Below are 20,271 nucleotides of genomic sequence, written 5' to 3'. Positions count from 1 at the left end.
GTCAAATTTTTCTTTGGTATTTAAATTTTTATTACCAAAAATATTTTATTCGCATTCAAATTTTCAGGCTTTAATTCACCATGAAAAGTTCTTTAAAAATATTGAAAAAGGATGAATTAAGATGTCTTAATTAACGTCTTATTTTTTATTTTTTCCTCACATCGTATCATTTCGTATTTGTATGTGTGCCACCCCAGGGGGCACCAGTAGGGGGCACGTGCACCCGTCTCGTAAAACAAATATTAACATTGTTTTAATTGCTTATATGCAGGGGGACGTCTGCAGTGCCGCANAATCCGATTTCGCCCCACCCCATCACTCGGCTATAACATGTCGATATTTACAGTATATACGAATCAGGGGCGTACGAGAGCATTTGTGTAGGGTGGGGGGCACATTTGGCGCAAAAATTTTTTTTGTGCCCCCCTTGGCAACATTGTGCCCCCCTTTAAAAACCCCGTTTTTTGAAATAAATATTGATATCTTTTTCAACTATGTAAACTTAAATTTATGTAATTTTCTTAATGTTGCCAAGGGGGGGGGGGGGGCACAAAACCAGGCAATCCCTCTTAATACTGTGGTGTAATACATCCTCCTATCATGCATACGTTTACAATTGCGCGCAATTCCGTCCAATTTTCTTGGTTTGTGTTTTAATTTAATCAATTTAAACCTTATGGCACGCAAAAAATGCTATTTTTGCGCAATTTAACCAAAAAAAGTTTCCATTTTAATGTTCATCTAATGTGAAAAAATGGAAAATGTATCATATTAAATTGTTAATTATAGTAGCTTAACCACAAGAAACTTTAAAATTTGATAGCTGTTGAAACAAGTAATTTTTAAAAATCTACAGAGATATTTCTTGGATATTTCCATTCTTGTATCTGTAGCTGCATACATTTTTAAGTCACAGTTAAAATTATTGATTTTTAGGTGGAAAAGAAATTCCGATGCATGCAATTCTGCGAAATTCATTGCATTTCCGCGAATATGTAATTGCTTTCTTGTTCGCAATTGTAGCGCAATTCCGCGCAGTGAAACGGCGCAAGTGTAAGCAATGATTGCGCGGAATTCCGATTGGAAACTCTAGCTAACCATGGTCTTAAACCACTCACATTCCTCACATGAAACATAAGTCATGAAATTGGCAAATAATAGTTTTAACATTCCAACGAAAACTGAAGTAACTCAACGTCAGCTGATTCAATCTTTATCTTTTGACACCTTTATTTAACTAAAAAATAAAACTACAACCAGTAAATAACAATTGTATAAAAATATATTGAAGGAAACAATTCTTAATATGCAGAACATCTTAATGAGGGGGATGGAGTTTTTTCACCCTGAGATTTTTAATTGCAAGATATCAGCTAGATATTTCATTACGAAATACAATGAAATGCGTGCTTTCCTTAATGTCAAACCCTGCAACAAAATTTTTTGAAAATTTTTAAAATGTTTTGTTTTTATATTATATCTGCTTTATAAGAATATCAAATCATAACAAATCAAACCCTTTTTTGTTCTATATCCATCGACTCTAAAAATGGATGCATATTCTTGTGTTCAAGAGGATTACAGTTTAGATTTATATGGATCCCAAGAGTAGGACGGGATCTTCTTGTGTGAAAGAGGATTATAATTTAGATTTATATGGATCCCAAGAGTAGGACGGGATATTCTTGTGTTCGTCTATCTTCCACATAAGAGGGCTGTAAAGACTTCCTCCACCATCAACTCGCAAGGTAGCACCACTACAAGTATTATACAATGAGAACCAGAAAACTCCATGGAATAGGAAATCCACTTTAACACTCAAGTTATGAATTAAAATAGATCAATGAGTATAAGACACGGCAATTCTGCAGTGTAAATATACCCATTTCACTTAATAGGTGATTTAATAAGTTAGTAGTAAAACTATTTGCTTTGTAACAACATCAAATGCACTTCAGTATTGCTTTTATTAAAAAGTTAGAGTAAGTGGCAAAAACTCATTACCTTTAAAAGGTATTTATCAAGAATTTTCCAAATCCTCCTTTAAACCTATAAAACTAGAAACAATCGAATTCCAGCTTTAAAATTGTCCTCTCCAGGGCCACACAAAGTAAAGACCAGTTATTATTGGCAACCCAAAGGCAAAGTCTGTCAAAGTTGGGAGGATCACAAAGATTTCCAAACTGGGTAATGTGAGACCCATAAAACTGTGGACTAGGAATACAACAATTAATCTAAATGTTGGAAAAAGCAAATAGTTTTTTCATTAGCTTGAAAATCAACTTATTGAGTGAAATTGGCCTGTGTACACGATTGCTGTGTTTCAGGTTTAAATAGTACTAAAGAAAATTTAAATCGAGTTGAACAAACGTATTTTTATTCCACAGTTCTAGGATTCCACTGTATATCAGTGTTTTGTACGGTCAGGGGCGTACACAGGAATTGACCAGGACAGAGGTCGGGGAGGGGGGGCTTAATTTTTTTTTATTTCCAGGGGGGGGGGCTCAGAACCCGCTGGGGCCTGAAAACCCCGCCTCCATACCCCCCCTTGTCTACGCCTCTGTGTATCGTGTATAATGTATACCTGATAAACTGGGATCCTGGAGATAAAAGGAAACAAACTGCTGAGGAAACCTAGATATATTTTTAGATTAGAAATTGTTGTCCTTAAAGAGAATGCTAACGTAATTTCAAAATGATCCTCCAGGGGCGTAAATAAGGGGGGGGGTAAGTAACCACAATAACCCCCCTTATTTACGCCACTGTGATCCTCCCAATTGAAAAAGTGCTAATCTGAGAAACCACACTTCTAATATTATTTAAAAACTTGGCAAGCATGCAGGGTTACCCCCAAAGGATGAAACATTAATAACGACCTAAAACTGTTTTAATATGATAGTTTAATTTGAACTTTCAAAGTTAATTAAATTTTTAAAGTTATTATTAGTAATATTATATGATCTGAGCTGGGAACTTTTGAATGGTGGATATCGGGATTAAGGCTTAATCCACTCTTTTTCTTAATCTCCAGATTAACCGAATCTTGCAAGATTATCTTAAAAGTGTATGAAAAACGATAAAATTCAAATTAATATTTAATCATCTGAGAAACTGTAGCAGCCAATCAGAGAAAAGCGGGCAACCAATGAGAGGACAGAAATATTCTCATTGGAGAAAACAATTAGCGGATATCCAAGGAGAGAGTAAAAGAGTGGATTAAGGACTAAAATGAAAAGTTTCCACAGTGGATATTCGGATCAAGAAGTCAGGATTAAAGTTTATCCATTCTAAAGTTTTCAGCTCTGGCAAAGTCAGAAACAAGCAATGCAGCAAAATAAAATTCCGAACAGTCGTCTCTGAAGTATCATTCTTTGGAGGTAACCCTGTCCCTGTATCTAATATCTCTACCTCCCGAGGTTCCCCGAGCCGCTTGAAGGGTAATTTTGGTCGACTCATTTCAAAAATATCTGTGTCATAATTTGCCTAAGTAAAAACATCTCATAAACGGATATTTCCTTTTCTTAATACAAATTTTTTAAATATTAAAAAATAAGATATTTTCCAAAAAGAACAGTTTTATTTGAGCATAATGTTTAACATTTTTTTCGAAATAATTCATAAATGGTAAAAATAACAGCATGGAAAAAATAAAGAAAAAAGCTAAAACATTAGAGATAAATTAATAATTGTTTTTCCAATCTTCTAATTTTGTGAAATTTCCACTTCTGAATTTTAATGTGATGAATGCCTGAGCAGTATTTGAGAAAATGACCCCAGGGCTAATAGCATTCACTCTGATACATTGCTTCATTAAATTATTATTATTTAGGAATTGAAGTTTTCTTCGAAAATAAATTGGTAATTAAGAAATAACTCGGTTTAGTTTCCTGTTCAGTGCATACATAAAGCAACAGGCACTGATAAATCTTTGCTATGAATTATTCTTACCAAAAAGACATTTTTATAGTAAAGTAGACGTAATTTCAGGTGGCCTTCCTATTAAAGAAAGAATGGCCTGTCTGATTAACAACGGTACTATTAAAAGATCGAAAGATCCATTGTTTTTCCTTCTTCAATTGTGGTTTCTCTATAAAACTAATTTGCAGATTTCTGCTGCATAATCAATTTATAAAAATTGTCAGAAAACGACGATATCTTCTACATTATTGGCTCAGATAAATGATACCATTGTGAATCGGACCCCAGTCCTTTAAGTGAAGGATCGCTTAAAATTAAATCGACAGTCCCTTTAATACTTAGTTAAAAAAAATAATGTTTCCTGACTCCGTTCTCAGCCCATTCAATAGACAAGGATTTTGTCAAGTTTTCAACTCCTGCTCTGGCAGCACCTTCAGATAAACCAGTCTAGAGGGACAGCATGCGTAACTTCAAGTGACCCTCTATTTAAAGAAGGACATACCCGATTCACAACAGTACCCTTAAACCCTTTATCAGATCAATAATGTGAAAGATATTTGTTTGAGCTTAAAAGTGGTTGATTCTGTATCTCGTCCATGGTTTTCCTACATTAGAAATGCGCGAATCACCTTAGAAGAGAAATATTGAATTACAAATAATCGGTTATTAAAATTATGATCATGGAATTATGTCATACTTGATCAAATAAAGCTTTGTTAGGTACCATTGTAAATTCGACATTGCCATATTTACACGGAGGGTCACATGAAATTAAGCTTACAGTCCCTTTATTACAATATTGAAGAAGCTTAGGAGTACACCTTCAAGCGGCTCAGAACCATCAACCCGTCTATTTTTATCTATTTTCCATATTATACAATGTTAACTAGAAAGGATGAGACTTTAATTACTTTAATTAAGACTGTTTAATATATCTAAGGTTTAATTGGAACTTTATGTTTAACTAAGTTGTCAGGAGATATATCAAATGATTTGGCAAAGATGAAAAAAGTGTACAGCTCCAAGGAACCAGGAATTTAAAAAATCAGACTAAATAATTCCGTACAGTCGTCTCCACAGTCTCATACTTTGTGGGTAACCCTGTACATATAAAATGAGGTTAGTTTCGCCTCCTAACTCGCCTCCTGAGTGGTTCCAAGCCGTTTGGAGGGAACTCCCGGGCGAGAATGCTCGAAGGGGGCAAATTCAGTAGAGTAGTTCGCCGCTGCTGTAGGGGAGTAGATTGTACTCCCTGGGGCGATACAGTTTACACGGACTCCCTACTCCCACCAAACAGGGGGCTTCTTTTGCGAATAAAAAATGTGCTAAAAAAGCTGAGCTTAAAATTCCTTAAATATAGTGTTCTGAGCTGGGAGTTTGGAATGGATACTCATAAATTCGATCGCTTAGGTATCAAATAAAGATTAAATTAATTTGCAGATTAATAAAAGATCGAGATCAATTGATCTTATATCCACAAAAGCTTGCAGCTCTGATCTTCAGGTCTCTAAGGTCTTAAAACAATTTTTGACGTCCGATGCTTCATTTGACGTAAAATCATATCAAATATAATTTAAATTTGCTATTCATTTTAAATTTTAAATATGTGTTCTAAAAGCATTCTTTGAACCTTAATTTCAGTGGACGATTATTACAAACTAAAAATAGTAATATAAAATATTTAACTGTAAGAAAAAAATGTTAAAATATTTTTATTTGAATAAAAAATTTTTATAATGGTTATTATTATTAGGATGAAGTTTCCTGTTCGGCCCATTCAATGGCAAAACTTTTAGTAATATTTTCAACACCAGCCCTTGCTGCTCCTTTAAAAATTAATAAACATATTTAAAAAAACCTAAGACCAAACTTTATTTTATAGTACCTTTAAAAATAAAAAAGGAATAGTTAAACAATATAAGATTTTTTATATAGGACAATCTTACATGGATCCTATTTGAAGGAATTTGAAGGGTTTGAGTTTCACTGCACCGTATACGGGACGCTGAAAGTCCCAACCCGACCCGGCCCAAACCAAACTAGTATTTGATTGTATTGTACAGTGATGCAAGGATTACAGACGGATTTGATTAAAAATAACCCTGAGTCCTTGTCCTGGGGTATTATCAAATTAACCTGTGTGGGACATCATTGGGAATCCTCTGAACATGTCTGCAATTATGTTTACAACAACACCACCGTGGTCCTATAAAAAAATCTGTTTAAACTTTTTTGGACAATTTTCAAAAACTCAATATCTTTACTCCATCTCTTTCTATTCTTACAAGTTCTTGTTTAGAATCAAATGTTATGCGATTATTTATGTAAAATATAAAAATATGCACTTTTAGAATTTTAAAAAGTGGAAAATTTTTTATAGGAAAAAATTACGAATGAAAGGTTAAAAATGCAAACAAAAAAAGTGACTGTTCCTTGAAATATTGATTGTATACTTCTCTTGACATGAGGTAGGTTCCGGTCAAGTTGGTTTCAATCACTGCATTCCAACCCTAGATGGAAACAAAAGTAAATATAATCTTTATTTGTCTTATGAAAATAGCTTTGATCCTCCTTAAAATGTTTTCTCTTTTAAATATACTTTAGGTGGGCTTTTATTATCTTAACAATATGGAAGCAAATTTGACAGGTGTCAGATATTATGAAGAAATGAAATGTGACCAATAATTGCAATGAAGCATGTTCCATTATGAAATTATATCAATCATGTCACTTTCAGACAAGGACAATGAAGCATGTCACCTAAATGGACATTTAAGTCAAAAGACTGTCGACTAATATGTCCACCGAAACAAGGTGCAGTGAAGGACATTTTAAGATATGAAACTTATCCATGCAATAAAACATGTCACTCTAAGGAACATGACAAACATAAAATGATATATGCAGAAAAGAATGTCACCTTGAGAGACATGCAAAGACAAGAAACTGAAACATGAAAATTCACTTTGCAATTATGAAATGAAGTATGTCACCTTGAGAGACATGCTAAGCATGAAAAAGATATGTAAATATTCTGTGCATGTTATGAAATGAAAATGATATATGCAATGCAATGCTGAAGGTCACCTTGTAAGGCATTCAAAGATATAAAACAGACATGCAAAAATCTGGTGTTGGTTCATTTCAAAGACAGACATTTCATAGATGGACATTTCATAGATAACAAATCATAGAATAGACATTTCATAGATAGGATATTTCATAGACAGGACGTTTCATAGAATATGCCATTTCATTGATAGAACATTTTATAGATAGGACATTAAAAGAAAAAGAAATTCATAGATAGAAAATTTCACAGAAAAAGAAATTCATAGATAGGATCATAGGACATTTCAGAGATAGGACTTTCCAGAGACAGGACATTTTTATAACAGAGTAAATTTTTTATAGACAGACAATTTCATAAACAGAGAAGAATTTCATTGATAGGTAATTTCAAAGACACAAAAGCAAATTTTTCAAAGACACGTTAAGGTTTTGGGGTATGTAAAAAAAGTGTCACATTTTTTAGAAAATGTGATCAGTTTAAAGCAAAAATATAAATTATACATTAAAAAAAATTCAGAGAGAAAGAACATCAGGGTATGATTTATTAGATAAGATTACTTTGCAGAAAAAAAATATTCTCTGTCTATGAAATGTCCTATCTATGAATTGTCCTGTCTATGAAATATCCTGTCTATGAAACATCCTGTCTATGAAATGTCTTCTTTAAAATGTCCTATCAATTAAGTGTCCTATCTATAATGAAGTCTCCTATCTATGAAATGTCCCATCTATGAAATGTCCCATCTATGAAATGTCCTTTCTATGAAATGTCTTTCTATGAAATGACCCAACAACAAAAATCTTAAGTGCATGTAATGACATGAACATGATATATGCTGTGAAGCATGCCACTTTGAGGAACATGTCATTGTGAAGACATGGAACTGAATAGTGAAAATTCAAAAATCTAATTATGACATGAAAATAATATTTGCAATGAAGAATGTCACATTGTGAGGCATGCAACGACATGAAACTGATGTCCAAAAATCTTAAGTGCAGTTATGACATGAAAATAATGCATGAAATTAAGCACGTAACCTTGAGGGACATGTCAGCAGCTGGGCACGGAAACTGTCCTCCACCATTATTGACCAGATAATCTATTCGCCCGTATTTATCTTCAACAGGTTAAAAATTAAACATGAACAAAAAATGATGATATTTAACAAAATTAAATTTCACATCACAATTCTTTTGAATATGTTTGAATATCTTCACTTCATTTTCTAGAATTCTGTTAAACCTTTTTGTTTTATCATCTGTTTTGTATGCATCGTTTTTAAACTTAATTATTTATGTTCAGTTCTTTTTGCTTGACCTTTCATTATTATTTATCTTTCATTAAAAGTTGTTTAATTCGACAAATTTATCATTGGCTGGTTTACGTAGTTTTACGAGGGGTTTATATTTAAAAACGCCCCCCCCCCCCTCTACCTTTGGAAAATAATTTTTTCCCCAAACGTTAGGATATTTGAAGGATTTTATGAGCTGATTTGGGTAAAAAGTGTCAAAAAGTTGAAAATCTTGTAATGTCCAATTTTTTATTTCTTCCCCTAAGCATAAAAAACAAGTCTGTAATGATAATAGTGAAAAATATTAATTTACATTTCTTTGTTTATGTTTATGTGGTGTTGATTCTCAGGACTCCTATTGGAGTATAATTATTAAATGATCTCTTACCCAACGTATTTTTCACCAAGGTCCTGAAAAAAAGGTAAGATTTTTTAAATTAATATAAAGATAATAAGAATATTAATAGGATTAAAAAACAGAAGATTAGATTTAATGACTGCTGCAATTTTTTTAGTAGTTTTATTGTCTATTGTCTTGTCCTGTAATGTTAGCTTTGTTTATCATAAATAAATTTAGTACATGTTTTTGACTGAAATAGATAATCTTGAATTCATTTTTTATTCTACTTACTTTACATCTTCCTCTTTTCTGATGTTACATCTTGATAAACGTTAAGTTATAACCATTGTTTTTTCTTTATCTTTGAAAAATGGTAGAATTATTCCTCTTCTTCCCTTAAAATCATATTTTTCTTGGTCCATGCAGAGAAAAATGTAGAGGTTTTATTGTAGAAGTTTAATTCTCGGCAAGTTCAATAATTTGGTGGTTAAAAGGCATAAAGTGCGTACTTTCAGTCAAAGTCTAATCAGCTTCCTTCAAAGATTTAGACTGATAAATAAGAAAATATACCCTTTTGGGGCTTGTCTATAGATTATGAAACAATGCTGAATTCTTTTAAACTTTCATATTTTAGAAACTATCTGGTTTAAACTAGTAGTTTCCTAAAGGAAGTGACGTCACCTAGCTTACAAAGTTCCTTTGCTGCGTCAGCAACCTGGAAGAATTATTTTTGTCTGTCTCTACGCCAATAAAGGTTTCAATCGTATATTACAGTGATAACCAGAAAACTCTAGAATATAAAATCGACTTTTAGACTCAAGTATGACTTTAAATAGGTCAATGAATATGAGGCACAGCAGTTGTGCAGTTTAAATAAATCCATTTCAATTAATAAGTGATTTGATTACTTAATAGAAAAGCTATTTTGCTTTGCAACAACATCAAATTCACTTCTGCATTGCTTTACTGTCGTCTTCCTATTCTACAGTTTTCTGGTTTGCACTGTATTTAGAAAAAGTGTAGGCACGTTGTTACTTACAAAGAATGAGACTTGAAATACAACTGTACGGTATTTGTTGATTTATATAGATTCATAATCGAAGATGCATTTTATTTCCTTGAAATACAACTGTACGGTATTTGTTGATTTATATAGATTCATAATCGAAGATGCATTTTATTTCCTTGAAATACAACTGTACGGTATTTGTTGATTTATATAGATTCATAATCGAAGATGCATTTTATTTCCTTGAAATACAACTGTACGGTATTTGTTGATTTATATAGANCCCCCCCCCGGACAAGATACTAATGTAAGTTAATGTTGACTAAAAAACGTATTTAAAGTTTCTTTGAAATTATTTATTTAAAATTATTTAACAAGAATTATGAATATTTAAATTTTTACATTTGTTTGATAATGAATAGTTAATTTAATTCGATTTTGTTACTTTATTTCTTAGTATCTTCATTATTAACATAACAGCTAAAACAATACTTATTAATATATTTCTTCGTTGAATTTTTTAAAATCTCATAATAATCATCATATTTCATTTTATATTTTATTACCACAAAAAATGTTTTTAAAACAAATCAATATATTTTTTAAAATCTATGATCTGGGGAAAATTACCTTATCCTGGTTTCTTGACGCAATAACAACTCTGAAATACACTCATTTGATTTTTTAATAATAAGAGTTGCGAAAAATTTAGTTAAAAAAAGATCCAAACACGTCTTTTAAATTTTACACAGAAACGTTCATTCCACAATCTACAGACAAGAAAAAATACGCCCAATTTAGAATACTTCATAGTTTAATCGGATGTGGTCATCAAAAACATTTTTCAATTTGAATTGACCTCTTTTAAAGGTAACTTTGTTGTAGTTTTAAGGAACCTTTATTTTAAACGGAATGCTCAATTCTCGGAGCCCTTTATCCCGATTTCTTATCAATACTGTGGAAGATTTCGTCGTTTCTCTAGTTCAGAGATAGACAAGTTATTAATTCTGACAGTTCCTGTCTGTATACTGTACAGGGTTACCCACAAAGAATTAGAATTAAAGACCTAAAACTATTTAAACATAAAAAATATAAAAATAAGAACTAATTATGTTTTCTGAATTCTCTAAGCTTTTCTTGGGCAACTACCTTGCCCCAAGAACGAGCAGCTCCTCAGAGATTGCCTTTCCAATTCCAGTTCCCCCTCCTAAATTAATTTTTTGCACATTTTTAAAAAAATATTCATATTAATTCAAAAAACATTATAAATATAATGTAATGACGTTCACATTGATTTAGTGATGTTTTAAAAAAGAAATTAAGCAAAGGTGATTTCTTCTTTAAAAGATTTTTTAATTGGTTCAAATGATTGAACTCGGAATTTTATGTCCAATGTTATAACAACCATTAATATTTTGAATTTTGGGCTTTTATAAGAATAGGGTATTCTATTTTAGAAATGGACATTGGAGATATTTTATATCACTGGGGTCTCACCTGTAACAATAGCAACTTTGTCTTTAAAAAGTCCTGAACGAAATATTGACATTTTTCTGAAAGTTAACAAGATTACTATAAAAAAAGTTGAACAATAATCCAAATTCTTTACCCTGTATCTTAATCTCTATCTGAACGTTATTCCTACTTTAGACTTTCTTTTAAGAATAAAATGATGAAATAGAAATTGAACATTAATTTTTAATTAGAAATTTTTTTAAATTTTAATATTATATAAAAGAGACATACAAAGAAGAGTCAAAAGTTTATTTAAAATACTGTTTTATTTAAGTAAACACTTCAGACATTGGTTTAAAAGCAGCTTCAAATTGAATTGATTTGATTTTTGATTGAATTTAGATAACAACAAGATTAAGAAAAATATAGAATTTAAAAATGTTGAGCAAAAAGACTTTCAAAAAGGTTGCTTAAAAAACATTATCTGATTGTATTGATTATTTTTGAGCATAAGAGATTTCTTAAAAGTTACATTAACGATAAAGAAGCATAAAAGTTATAGACACAAAACGCGTACAATTGTCACTAAACAAGGTTCTTATTAGTAAACAGAAGGGCAAATGCAAACTGGGGTGTTTTGAATCTTAAGAGTTTTTCCGATCCTAACGATTCCGAACTGTTTTTGACCTAAAAGTTTTCTTTTTCAATCTCTGAGGGGTGTTATGGCCACTGCTAATGAGGTTTATTTTCTTTTCTTTATTCCCTTGAAATCTCGTGCCAGAAGATAGAGTTCTGAGGATTCCTTTCTGCTAGATTCAGGCTTTATGTATTCAACGCTTCTAAATAGATTTGTTTTAGAGATTATAGGATAAAAAGGGAGTGTTATCAACTTTGTAAGAGTTATGCAAAATATTAAAAAAATTTTAGGAGTTAATTTTTCAGCAGATACAGTTTTTTTTCAATAAAATACACTGGTTCAAAGTTTTGCATAGAGTTGTTTAGATCATTTACAAAGGGTTTTCCTCAAATTCTCGCCAAACGTCAAAATAAAAACAGTGCAAAATGAATCGATTTTTTGGCATTTTGTCAACATTAAATACAGCTTATTTTTTATGCTTTTAAATTTGTGAAAGACAAGAATGGTGCACCTGTAAAATTTCAGCAGGTCATCAACAATTCTACAATTCATTAGGTTAAATCCGTGTTAACAAACTTCTAATTCTAATTAATTCAGATGGACACATTTTGTTGTGAAAAAATCCCCCCCCCCAAACTAACATTTTCCCCAGAATTTTTAGAACAGAGAGGCAAATCTTTGAGGAGTTTTTATAGCTAAATTTAAATGATTTTTAAAGAGCTGGGGGATAAATCATTGTAAAAATGCAATGAGAGGAAAACATTGCAAGTAGGTGTCCTATTTATTAATTTTCCTCCTCAAATCTTAAAAAAATAGGGGAAGGGGTCACTCTAATAGATGTAATGTATTTAACATTTTTACTCAGTTGTCAACTTTTTAACTTTTTTCCTTTTTGTTTGTTCTCCGAAGAACGTTTTTGTGAGGAAAGCTCCCCCTGCTGTTGTGTTCATCAGACTAAACGTTATCACAGAATAGACTAGGGAGCATAAACCAGTTTATTTTATGTGTTTATTAGACTAAACTTTATCACAGAATAGACTAGAGAGCATAAACCAGTTTATTTAAAGGAACAAAGAAATTACGTCTTTGCCACAAACTCTAATTTTCTAATCCCTAAATCTTTACGACCCAATGTCGTAGACCTTAGATATTTCAAACTGTGAATTTAGTTAAGATCAAATAAGATAAAGATGGAATATCAAAAGTTTACACCATCAGGTTGCAAAAATAAAGGGATTAGAAAATCTGAGTTTGTGGTAAAGACTGGATTCCTTTAAATTTTTAATTTAACCATTTTTGGCTTTAAAAAAATTCTTCTACAAAGTTGTTATATAATAAGTAATTATTATAGAAAAAAAAATTCATCTTTTTTTAATTTTAAACTTTACACAATAAAGATAAGTTTCCGTGAAGTATGGAAATTTTCTTTTCTTATTGACTTTTGGCTCATTGAGGTTTATAGTTTTTTAAAATCATAAAAGGGAGTGACCGGCTATTTTAAAGTTATTTTTTGATGAGTATTTAAAATTAAAAGCATCGATCATTTGTTTTTGTTAAATGTCGTCTTCATGTTGTAGTACTTCCAATAGATTATTTTCCGACTCACCCACAAATAATATCGGAAATATAAACTGTAGTTTGGGAAGCAATGGAAAACTATTTTTGAAGATCAAAGTTGACATAATTGTTGTGCTAATTCTAAATTTCACTGTTCAAAGACTACATTTCAAACTCAAAAACATTATATAAATATTTTTTTTTTATAATTAATTGGTTTATTGTTTACTCCCCTAGATTTGTTGTCATCATCTGATCTAACTCCTTCGTTCCTAAACCAAACTTATTTGTTCTTGTTTCATCAATTTTTATTATAATTATTAATTATTATTATTACAGACAAGATCCGCTGGCTCAAAGGAGGATAATAATAATAAAAATAAACTAAAAAAATAAGTTGATAAGTTAGGGTTCCTGAAAGATTTGGCGCCATATCGCTGAGAACTACATCAATTTTTCTGCCACCTTCAAAAAATATAATAAATTTAAAAATTATGTTGTATTTAATTATTTTCTGTCTAAATCCCTATTTTTAATGGATTTTCCCATAACTTAGGAAGTCAGATTTTCTTGGAGCGGGAATTTTTTCGGAATTTGAACTTAACAGGAAAATAAATAACTTTTGGGAAAGAAACATCAAAAAAAATGTTATAGCATTCTTTTTATGAACCCTCGATTATAATAAAAAGAATCACAAATAAAAAAAAACATTTCCATTTAAATCTTAAAATTTTTTCCCTAAATGCTTCAAAATTGCTGCCTGAGAGTCAGGATGAGTAAAATCTAAAAGGTGTTAGATATTCTTAATTAATTAAAATTAATAGAATTGCAAGAAAATTTCGTTTCTTTTGTGGAAAAGGCATGGAGGGACCGTTCTTAAAATAAAACATACTTAGAATTTTATTGTTTTATTTTGATTACTAGGAAAACACTTTCAAATTGTTAGAACTGAAGTAAAAAAATCACGTCCTTTGTTTTACAATGCAATTGGTTTTCAAGAAAAAAAAATCAATGGGTTAATATCTTGTCACCAATTTTATATCTTATTTTGTATTTAAATAATATGATATTCCGTTAGATGTATACTCTGTAGAATTTAATACGTGTCTGAAAAGATAATTCAAATTTTGAAATACTGCAAAAAAAGGGAAATTCAATTTTTAACTTTAATAATATATTTTGATTGTAATGAAAAGTCTACACCCCTGTTTTAGAGAGTGTGATTGCCCCTGGAATTGGCTCAATCAGTAGCAGATCACAGGATACTATTCTACCCTTACCACCTTAAAAAATTCATTTCAAACTTTTAAACAGATAAAAGAATCATTACTTAATCTTCAACTTAGCATTATTTTAGTAATCATTGAATAAACTTTAGATCGTTTTTAAACAAATCCCAACCCTACTCTCTAGCACTAGAATTATATCATTTTCTTCTCAATATATTTCGCCAAAAACTTTGGCATCATCAGGAGTTAGTCCTATAATATAACAGATATAAGCAAAAAATAAAAATNTCCATGGATACAGGAATAGCATGAGGAGGTAGAGGTCCCAAATCATTTCTCTTTTCTATTTCTCTCAACAAATCTGGTGTATCTTCAATATAGCTTGGAAGTTTCTTTACCTCTGCCTTCAGGTGATGATCAACAAATGCTGACAAAAACTCTGTATTAGAGCCAGACCCAGATACAACCTCTCTCAAGGGAGGTAATTTTGAAATGGTTTCAACAGGTTTATGATCTTTTACAAGACCATAAAGTTTACCTGGAGTAGGTTTATCTGGAACCATGAGAATAGCATCCTTCTCTGAGATATATCCTTCTCTTACTCCCTCACTCACCAGATCCCTCACAATCTCCCAATCCCTCTTCAAACGGTCCTCCTTCACCTCAATGTATTTGGGTGCCTGGTTTCCAGTTTTATCTAAGTAAGTCTCACCAAGCTTGTTTTCCATCACTTTTACATATGGATCATAATCCAAAACACATACTCCTCCAGTTTTATCTGAGGGTTTTATGATTATCTCACACTCCCTTTGTTTACGCTGCAATGATCTAATGGCAACCCATTGTTCTTTAGATAAATTAGACTGGTGAGGATTAAGCTTAGCTCCTACAGTACATGCATGTATGGCACTTAGATTTTCCTGCAGTTTTGGTGGACAAGGGTGGTTTCTGGGAAAATTAGTTTTAATAGTCTTGTCCTGAAATATACTCTGGGTTTGAATACCATCCTCATTATCTCCGTTACTATCATCTTCTTCTGCTTCCTGATTTTTGTTCATTGAATAAAAAGTTCATTGAATAAAAGTATTGCAAACTTGATACAAAATAGTCCGCGAAACCTGGAATTTCCAGATGTCGTTATGACTCAATATATTAATAAAAAAACAGCATGAACAATATCCCGATTTCAGTTCTCTGAACAAAACAAAAATCCGACAATCCAATATTTCCGTCCGTTAAAATGAAATTTTGGTAAGTTCATAAACATTGAGCAATCCTTGTCATTCACAGTTAGCCTTTTATTTTGATTTGCAGAAATGGATGATTTATAAATCTCGATTAAGCTATTGAAAGTTTATGGATTGCTAGTTGCTACCTATAATATTGGTTAGAACCTGGGTCCAGGCCCCTGGTGCACCTCCACATTCAACAACATAGTTCCCTTCTCTTATCAACTGGAACCGGTCCTGGAAAAATATACAATCGAATCCAATTAGACAATAAATCAATCATTTACACAATTTATCAACTATCTATTCATGTCATTATGCAACCCATCAACCATACCAATAATTTTTCTAATTAATTATCAATCTATTCAAATGATCATTCTAATCTTTTAAAAATATAAATCATTCTTCCCATTTATTAGTCGTTTTCCAAAATAATCAATAAATCACCTTTACAAGACATCTGTCACTCATAACAATTAATCCTTCCGGCAATCATAAATTAAATAACTTTAAAATCAATCTTTCAAATCCTCGATCCATCAATCCGTCAATTAATCGATCTGTTTAACCGTAACAATGCATATAAAATTATTTTAGTATGTCTAACTGATAAAGTGATGCAATCAATCAACCAATCGATCAATAAATCAATCAGACAATCAATCAATTCCTGAAACTCTAAACCTGTATTTCTAATAGTTTGAATGCACTTCTAGCTCTATAGTTCTCTGCTCGGGACTGCTGGACAAATCTGTCCTGAAGAAAATAAGTAAGTAAAATCAAGCTTTATTGATGGAAATAAAAACTTCATGTCTCACTAAGTAAATTGACAAAAAAAAACATTTTCTTCTTTTTCTACAGAATTTATGACAAAATTTCTAATAAAAGGATATATTTAATACCTTAATATGGCGTTTGTGCCATTCCTCTGAGTTTTTAACCTTGTTGCTGGAACTAGATGTGGAGAACTGACGACAAAAAGAACAGGAAGACAGGAACTTAATCAACATTTTGTAGTTTATTTTCTCTCATTCATTCCTAATAACATCATCTTATTATTTCAGTAAAGGGTTAATTTCAATTTTGATGCGAATCTGTGAAAAAATGGATCTGGATAAAGCTCATAACTATAAAGAAAGCTAAATAAAATAAATAAATTTTGTGATTTTTATGCTTAACTTGATTGAACATAGATTGAGTAAGCACAAGGAAAGGGGGGGGGGCACAAAACGTATTACTCTCCGGAAAATTTAAACAGTGGTTAAACATAACTTAGAATTGTCGTAGGAGGCTGATTTTTTGCATGCAAACTCAGAATTATGTATATTATGTGCATTTTTTGGTTTTGAAGGAATCTGAGCAAAAGTGCGCGCGCGCGCGCGCTTTTTGAGGAAAAATACGACTCCCCCCTTTATAAAAATATTTTTTTTCGATAATATATTTCTAGCCAGGGGTGTATATTTTTAAGAATTAAAAACTTAATTTTTAAAGATCTGGCGGTAAAATAAAAATTGGACATCGTAAGGCAAGTTTTTTCATCCTGATTCCACACTTTAAACCCACAAGTTTATTTATTTTTATTTATTTTATTTATTCAGCAAATAAAAGAAAATATTTGCAAAAGTGGAGGCCGGAGGGGGGTGGGGGATATTTTTAAAGAAAATATATACCCTGTTTAACACAATTAAGACCAAAAATAGAAAACTTACTTTGAAAAAGTGTAGATGGTAGATCGAGAGAATGAGAAAAGAATTATGAGAACAGCATGAATTACAAACAGAACACCTGCAACACAAATTTAAGATGAGCGTTAATTTGGATCAAAAACAACTTTTGACCGTGAATCCTTGGATTAAGCAGTTATCTGTATTTTGTGCAGTATTTACGGATTAAATCAATTTCTCTTGATTTGATTCCTTTGCTGAAGGGGGGAAACTTAATCCAGGGATTATTGATCAAACCTTGCAGTCTCTCTAGCTGAAAAGTTGTCGCAGTGGATGTGGAGATCATATGTTTAAGATTAGCGCTATTTTACACAAAAATTTTTACTACTTGTATCCCGGAGCTAATTGGAGAAAAAGTATAATTCTTATAAAAATAAATGTTCATCATCTTTATGTTGTTTCTTCTTTTTCTGTTATTTCTTCCACTTCTAAACCAAGATTCTCCTGGTATGTCCAAAGGCGAGAAAAAGTATAATTCTTATAAAAATAAATGTTCATCATCTTTATGTTGTTTCTTCTTTTTCTGTTATTTCTTCCACTTCTAAACCAAGATGAAGGGCAGATTCTCCTGGTATGTCCAAAGGCTAATGGTAGTTAAAATTGTCGGTTTTTCTGCACAGTATAGAGGTGACCATCATCACTGAGGCCATCTTCTTGAACTAGGTGTTGAATGTTTGCTGAGTAGGATTCTTTGATTGTATTTGTCATTACTATTGGAGATCTTGGGGCGAAGATATTTAATGTTTGCCTCTGCATGGAGGTGTTCTACAGATGTCATTTTGACACACCCTAGTTCAATTCTTAGTCCAAATTTTGACAGGTTTGAAGATTTTCCCAGATCGTTTCGCTCAATACTGGAGTCCATATAGGACACCCATTGTTTAAGATAGATTCAACAATAGCTTTATATGTGGTAGGCAGTACTTTTCTGCTCATACCTCAGCCTGTAACGGCCTGGGGTTTAAGGATGTTATTTCTATTTTGAAGCTTATGTACAGCATTGATTGCATGATGTTTAAAGGTAAACATACTGTCTAGAATGACACCAAGCAACTTTGGCTTTTATATTGTAGGAAGATCCATTGATAAAAATAGGGAGTTGGATTTTCATTTCATTGGAGAAGGTTGTAAACAGCGTAGATGGTGATATCTTTAAATTTTTTCTTGAAAACCATTCAGTAAGTGTGTCAAGATATCTATTTAGCCTGGTACATAAAGGATCAATAACAGGTCCTGAGCTAAGAGTGGTGCAGTCATCTGCTTAAGTAACAAGTTTGATACTGTCCCTGTTCTATTTACTGGTTTCTTCTTGTTTAATCCCTCTGTAATGTAGTCAGAGAAGTTACAGTAAATCTTCCTTTTCTAAAACCATGTTGGTGTGGTTCAAGTTCTATGCCATTGGAAATTGACTCTAGCAATATTTTCTCCAGAATCTTCGCCATCTTTATATTTTACTAGCTTGGGAACCCAGCGTGGAGCAAGGGAGTCATAGGTAGTCCCACGCTTTACATGGCACACACCCCTTGTCGTAAATTAAAATTTTAGCGATTTTATTCCTTTAAAAGTGACCCACTTAACTTAGACTTCATAAACCAAGCAAAGAACATTCTCGTGGCTCTCTCGAGTTCCCAAATCAAAATTTGAGGCAAGTCGGTCGAAAGGGTTATCGAGTTATGATCAGACAAACAAACAGACAAACAAACAGAGATTACAACTTTATATATATATACAGGGTTACCCAAAAAGGATTAGACTTCCATTGACGTCTATATAAAATGTATATATGTCTGTTTCCTTATATTACATGCAAAATGTATTGTTTTCTTCAGTGTTAAATCAATAAAAAAGCCATTTAGCGACTATATTTAAGGCAGAAGTCTTATTTTAACCTTCTAATCATCATGTGCAAACAGTTTTATGTCGTCTTTACAACATCATCCTTAGTGAGTAACCCTGTAGATAATCATTATTATATTTTATAATCATTTAGCATCTAAAACATTGAAAATTTGGTTGAGTCAAGTATGACTTTTAGATAGAAAAAGAACTCACATCTCATATTTTGCCCCGGCCCCCCCCCCCCCTCATAAAATCTGAGACCCTCTTTACCTAGAACAATATCCTTCCAATCAGCTGACAGTATATTATCAATGATCAGAGCCTCGACAAAATCATAAATAAGTTGAAAATTTTCTGCAATAACATTTATCATGTTTGCAAATGTTTCCGAGGTCTGTTCATCCGAACAACATTTTTCCATTTATAAATACTTATCTGAAAAATAAAACAATTTATCGTTATTTAAAAAGTACATGTATAACTCTACCAATAAAAAAAATCAATCCTTAAGTTGTACAGAGTAAAAAATGCAAAAAAAATTTCAAAAATGTTGTTAGTTAAATCTTTGATAATTAGCATTGGCTAAATATCCCCCCCTCCTATCAACTTTGTACATGGATCTTATGTGTAAGACATGGATATAATTGACGATGTGGCCGCAGAGCCCGGCCCCCTAACCTTTCCTAGCCGCGGCGCTCGGTCCTAGCCGCAGGCCAATAAAGTGTCTTAACCTAACCTAACCCTAAATATATACTAATTTTGATGAAAATTGTTGAAAAAGTGGTCATGTACAAAATTGATAGGAGGGGGTTTGTTTAATATCTAATCTCCATGGAATTGTCTGCTAGTGATACTAGTGATGTTTGATAAGGAACTAGTAAAAGAAAGCTCTGATCAGCTGATCTGAGCCCGAGTCGTCCCATCCGTACTTTTAGCAAACATATCGCATCTGACGTCTCCGACT

General features: G+C 31.9%; 2 protein-coding genes across 5 annotated transcripts; both read right to left on the bottom strand.

Annotated features, from left to right (window-relative positions):
* Positions 1-1,264: 1,264 nt before the first annotated feature.
* Positions 1,265-11,505, bottom strand: LOC111695336 (peroxisomal trans-2-enoyl-CoA reductase). 3 transcript variants are annotated; one of them, XM_023464624.1, is made up of 14 exons: positions 11,132-11,502; positions 10,784-10,841; positions 10,265-10,295; positions 9,288-9,340; positions 8,917-8,946; positions 8,674-8,696; positions 8,032-8,111; positions 6,351-6,428; positions 6,055-6,124; positions 4,284-4,349; positions 3,749-3,798; positions 3,409-3,483; positions 2,585-2,634; positions 1,265-1,757 (listed from the first exon to the last, which is right to left on the bottom strand). In XM_023464624.1, the coding sequence occupies exons 1-14, from the start codon at positions 11,181-11,183 to the stop codon at positions 1,640-1,642; spliced, it is 834 nt and encodes a 277-aa protein (XP_023320392.1). In that variant the 5' UTR covers positions 11,184-11,502; the 3' UTR covers positions 1,265-1,639. The 3 variants fall into 3 exon arrangements, with proteins under 3 accessions (XP_023320392.1, XP_023320391.1, XP_023320390.1); XM_023464623.1 differs by having other exon boundaries at positions 3,749-3,794; positions 4,280-4,349; positions 11,132-11,499; XM_023464622.1 differs by lacking the exons at positions 3,409-3,483; positions 3,749-3,798; positions 4,284-4,349 and adding exons at positions 5,061-5,198; positions 5,683-5,744 and having other exon boundaries at positions 11,132-11,505.
* A 64-nt stretch (positions 11,506-11,569) lies between these two features.
* LOC111695337 (ribosomal RNA large subunit methyltransferase E) lies at positions 11,570-19,738 on the bottom strand. Of its 2 annotated transcripts, XM_023464625.1 has the most exons (12): positions 19,578-19,738; positions 17,454-17,529; positions 16,647-16,782; positions 16,429-16,500; positions 15,888-15,978; positions 14,489-14,566; positions 14,022-14,066; positions 13,698-13,748; positions 13,517-13,555; positions 12,615-12,702; positions 12,238-12,267; positions 11,570-11,928 (listed from the first exon to the last, which is right to left on the bottom strand). In XM_023464625.1, exons 3-12 carry the CDS (start codon positions 16,752-16,754, stop codon positions 11,832-11,834), a joined length of 699 nt encoding a protein of 232 aa, XP_023320393.1. In that variant the 5' UTR covers positions 16,755-16,782; positions 17,454-17,529; positions 19,578-19,738; the 3' UTR covers positions 11,570-11,831. The 2 variants fall into 2 exon arrangements, with proteins under 2 accessions (XP_023320393.1, XP_023320394.1); XM_023464626.1 differs by lacking the exon at positions 14,022-14,066.
* Between the last annotated feature and the right edge of the window lie 533 nt (positions 19,739-20,271).

The sequence above is a fragment of the Eurytemora carolleeae genome, unplaced genomic scaffold, assembly GCF_000591075.1.
Source record: "Eurytemora carolleeae unplaced genomic scaffold, Eaff_2.0 scaffold8, whole genome shotgun sequence".
NCBI lineage: Eukaryota > Metazoa > Arthropoda > Copepoda > Calanoida > Temoridae > Eurytemora > Eurytemora carolleeae.
Note: the sequence above shows the minus strand (reverse complement) of the source record. Positions and strands in the feature narration are given on the sequence as shown.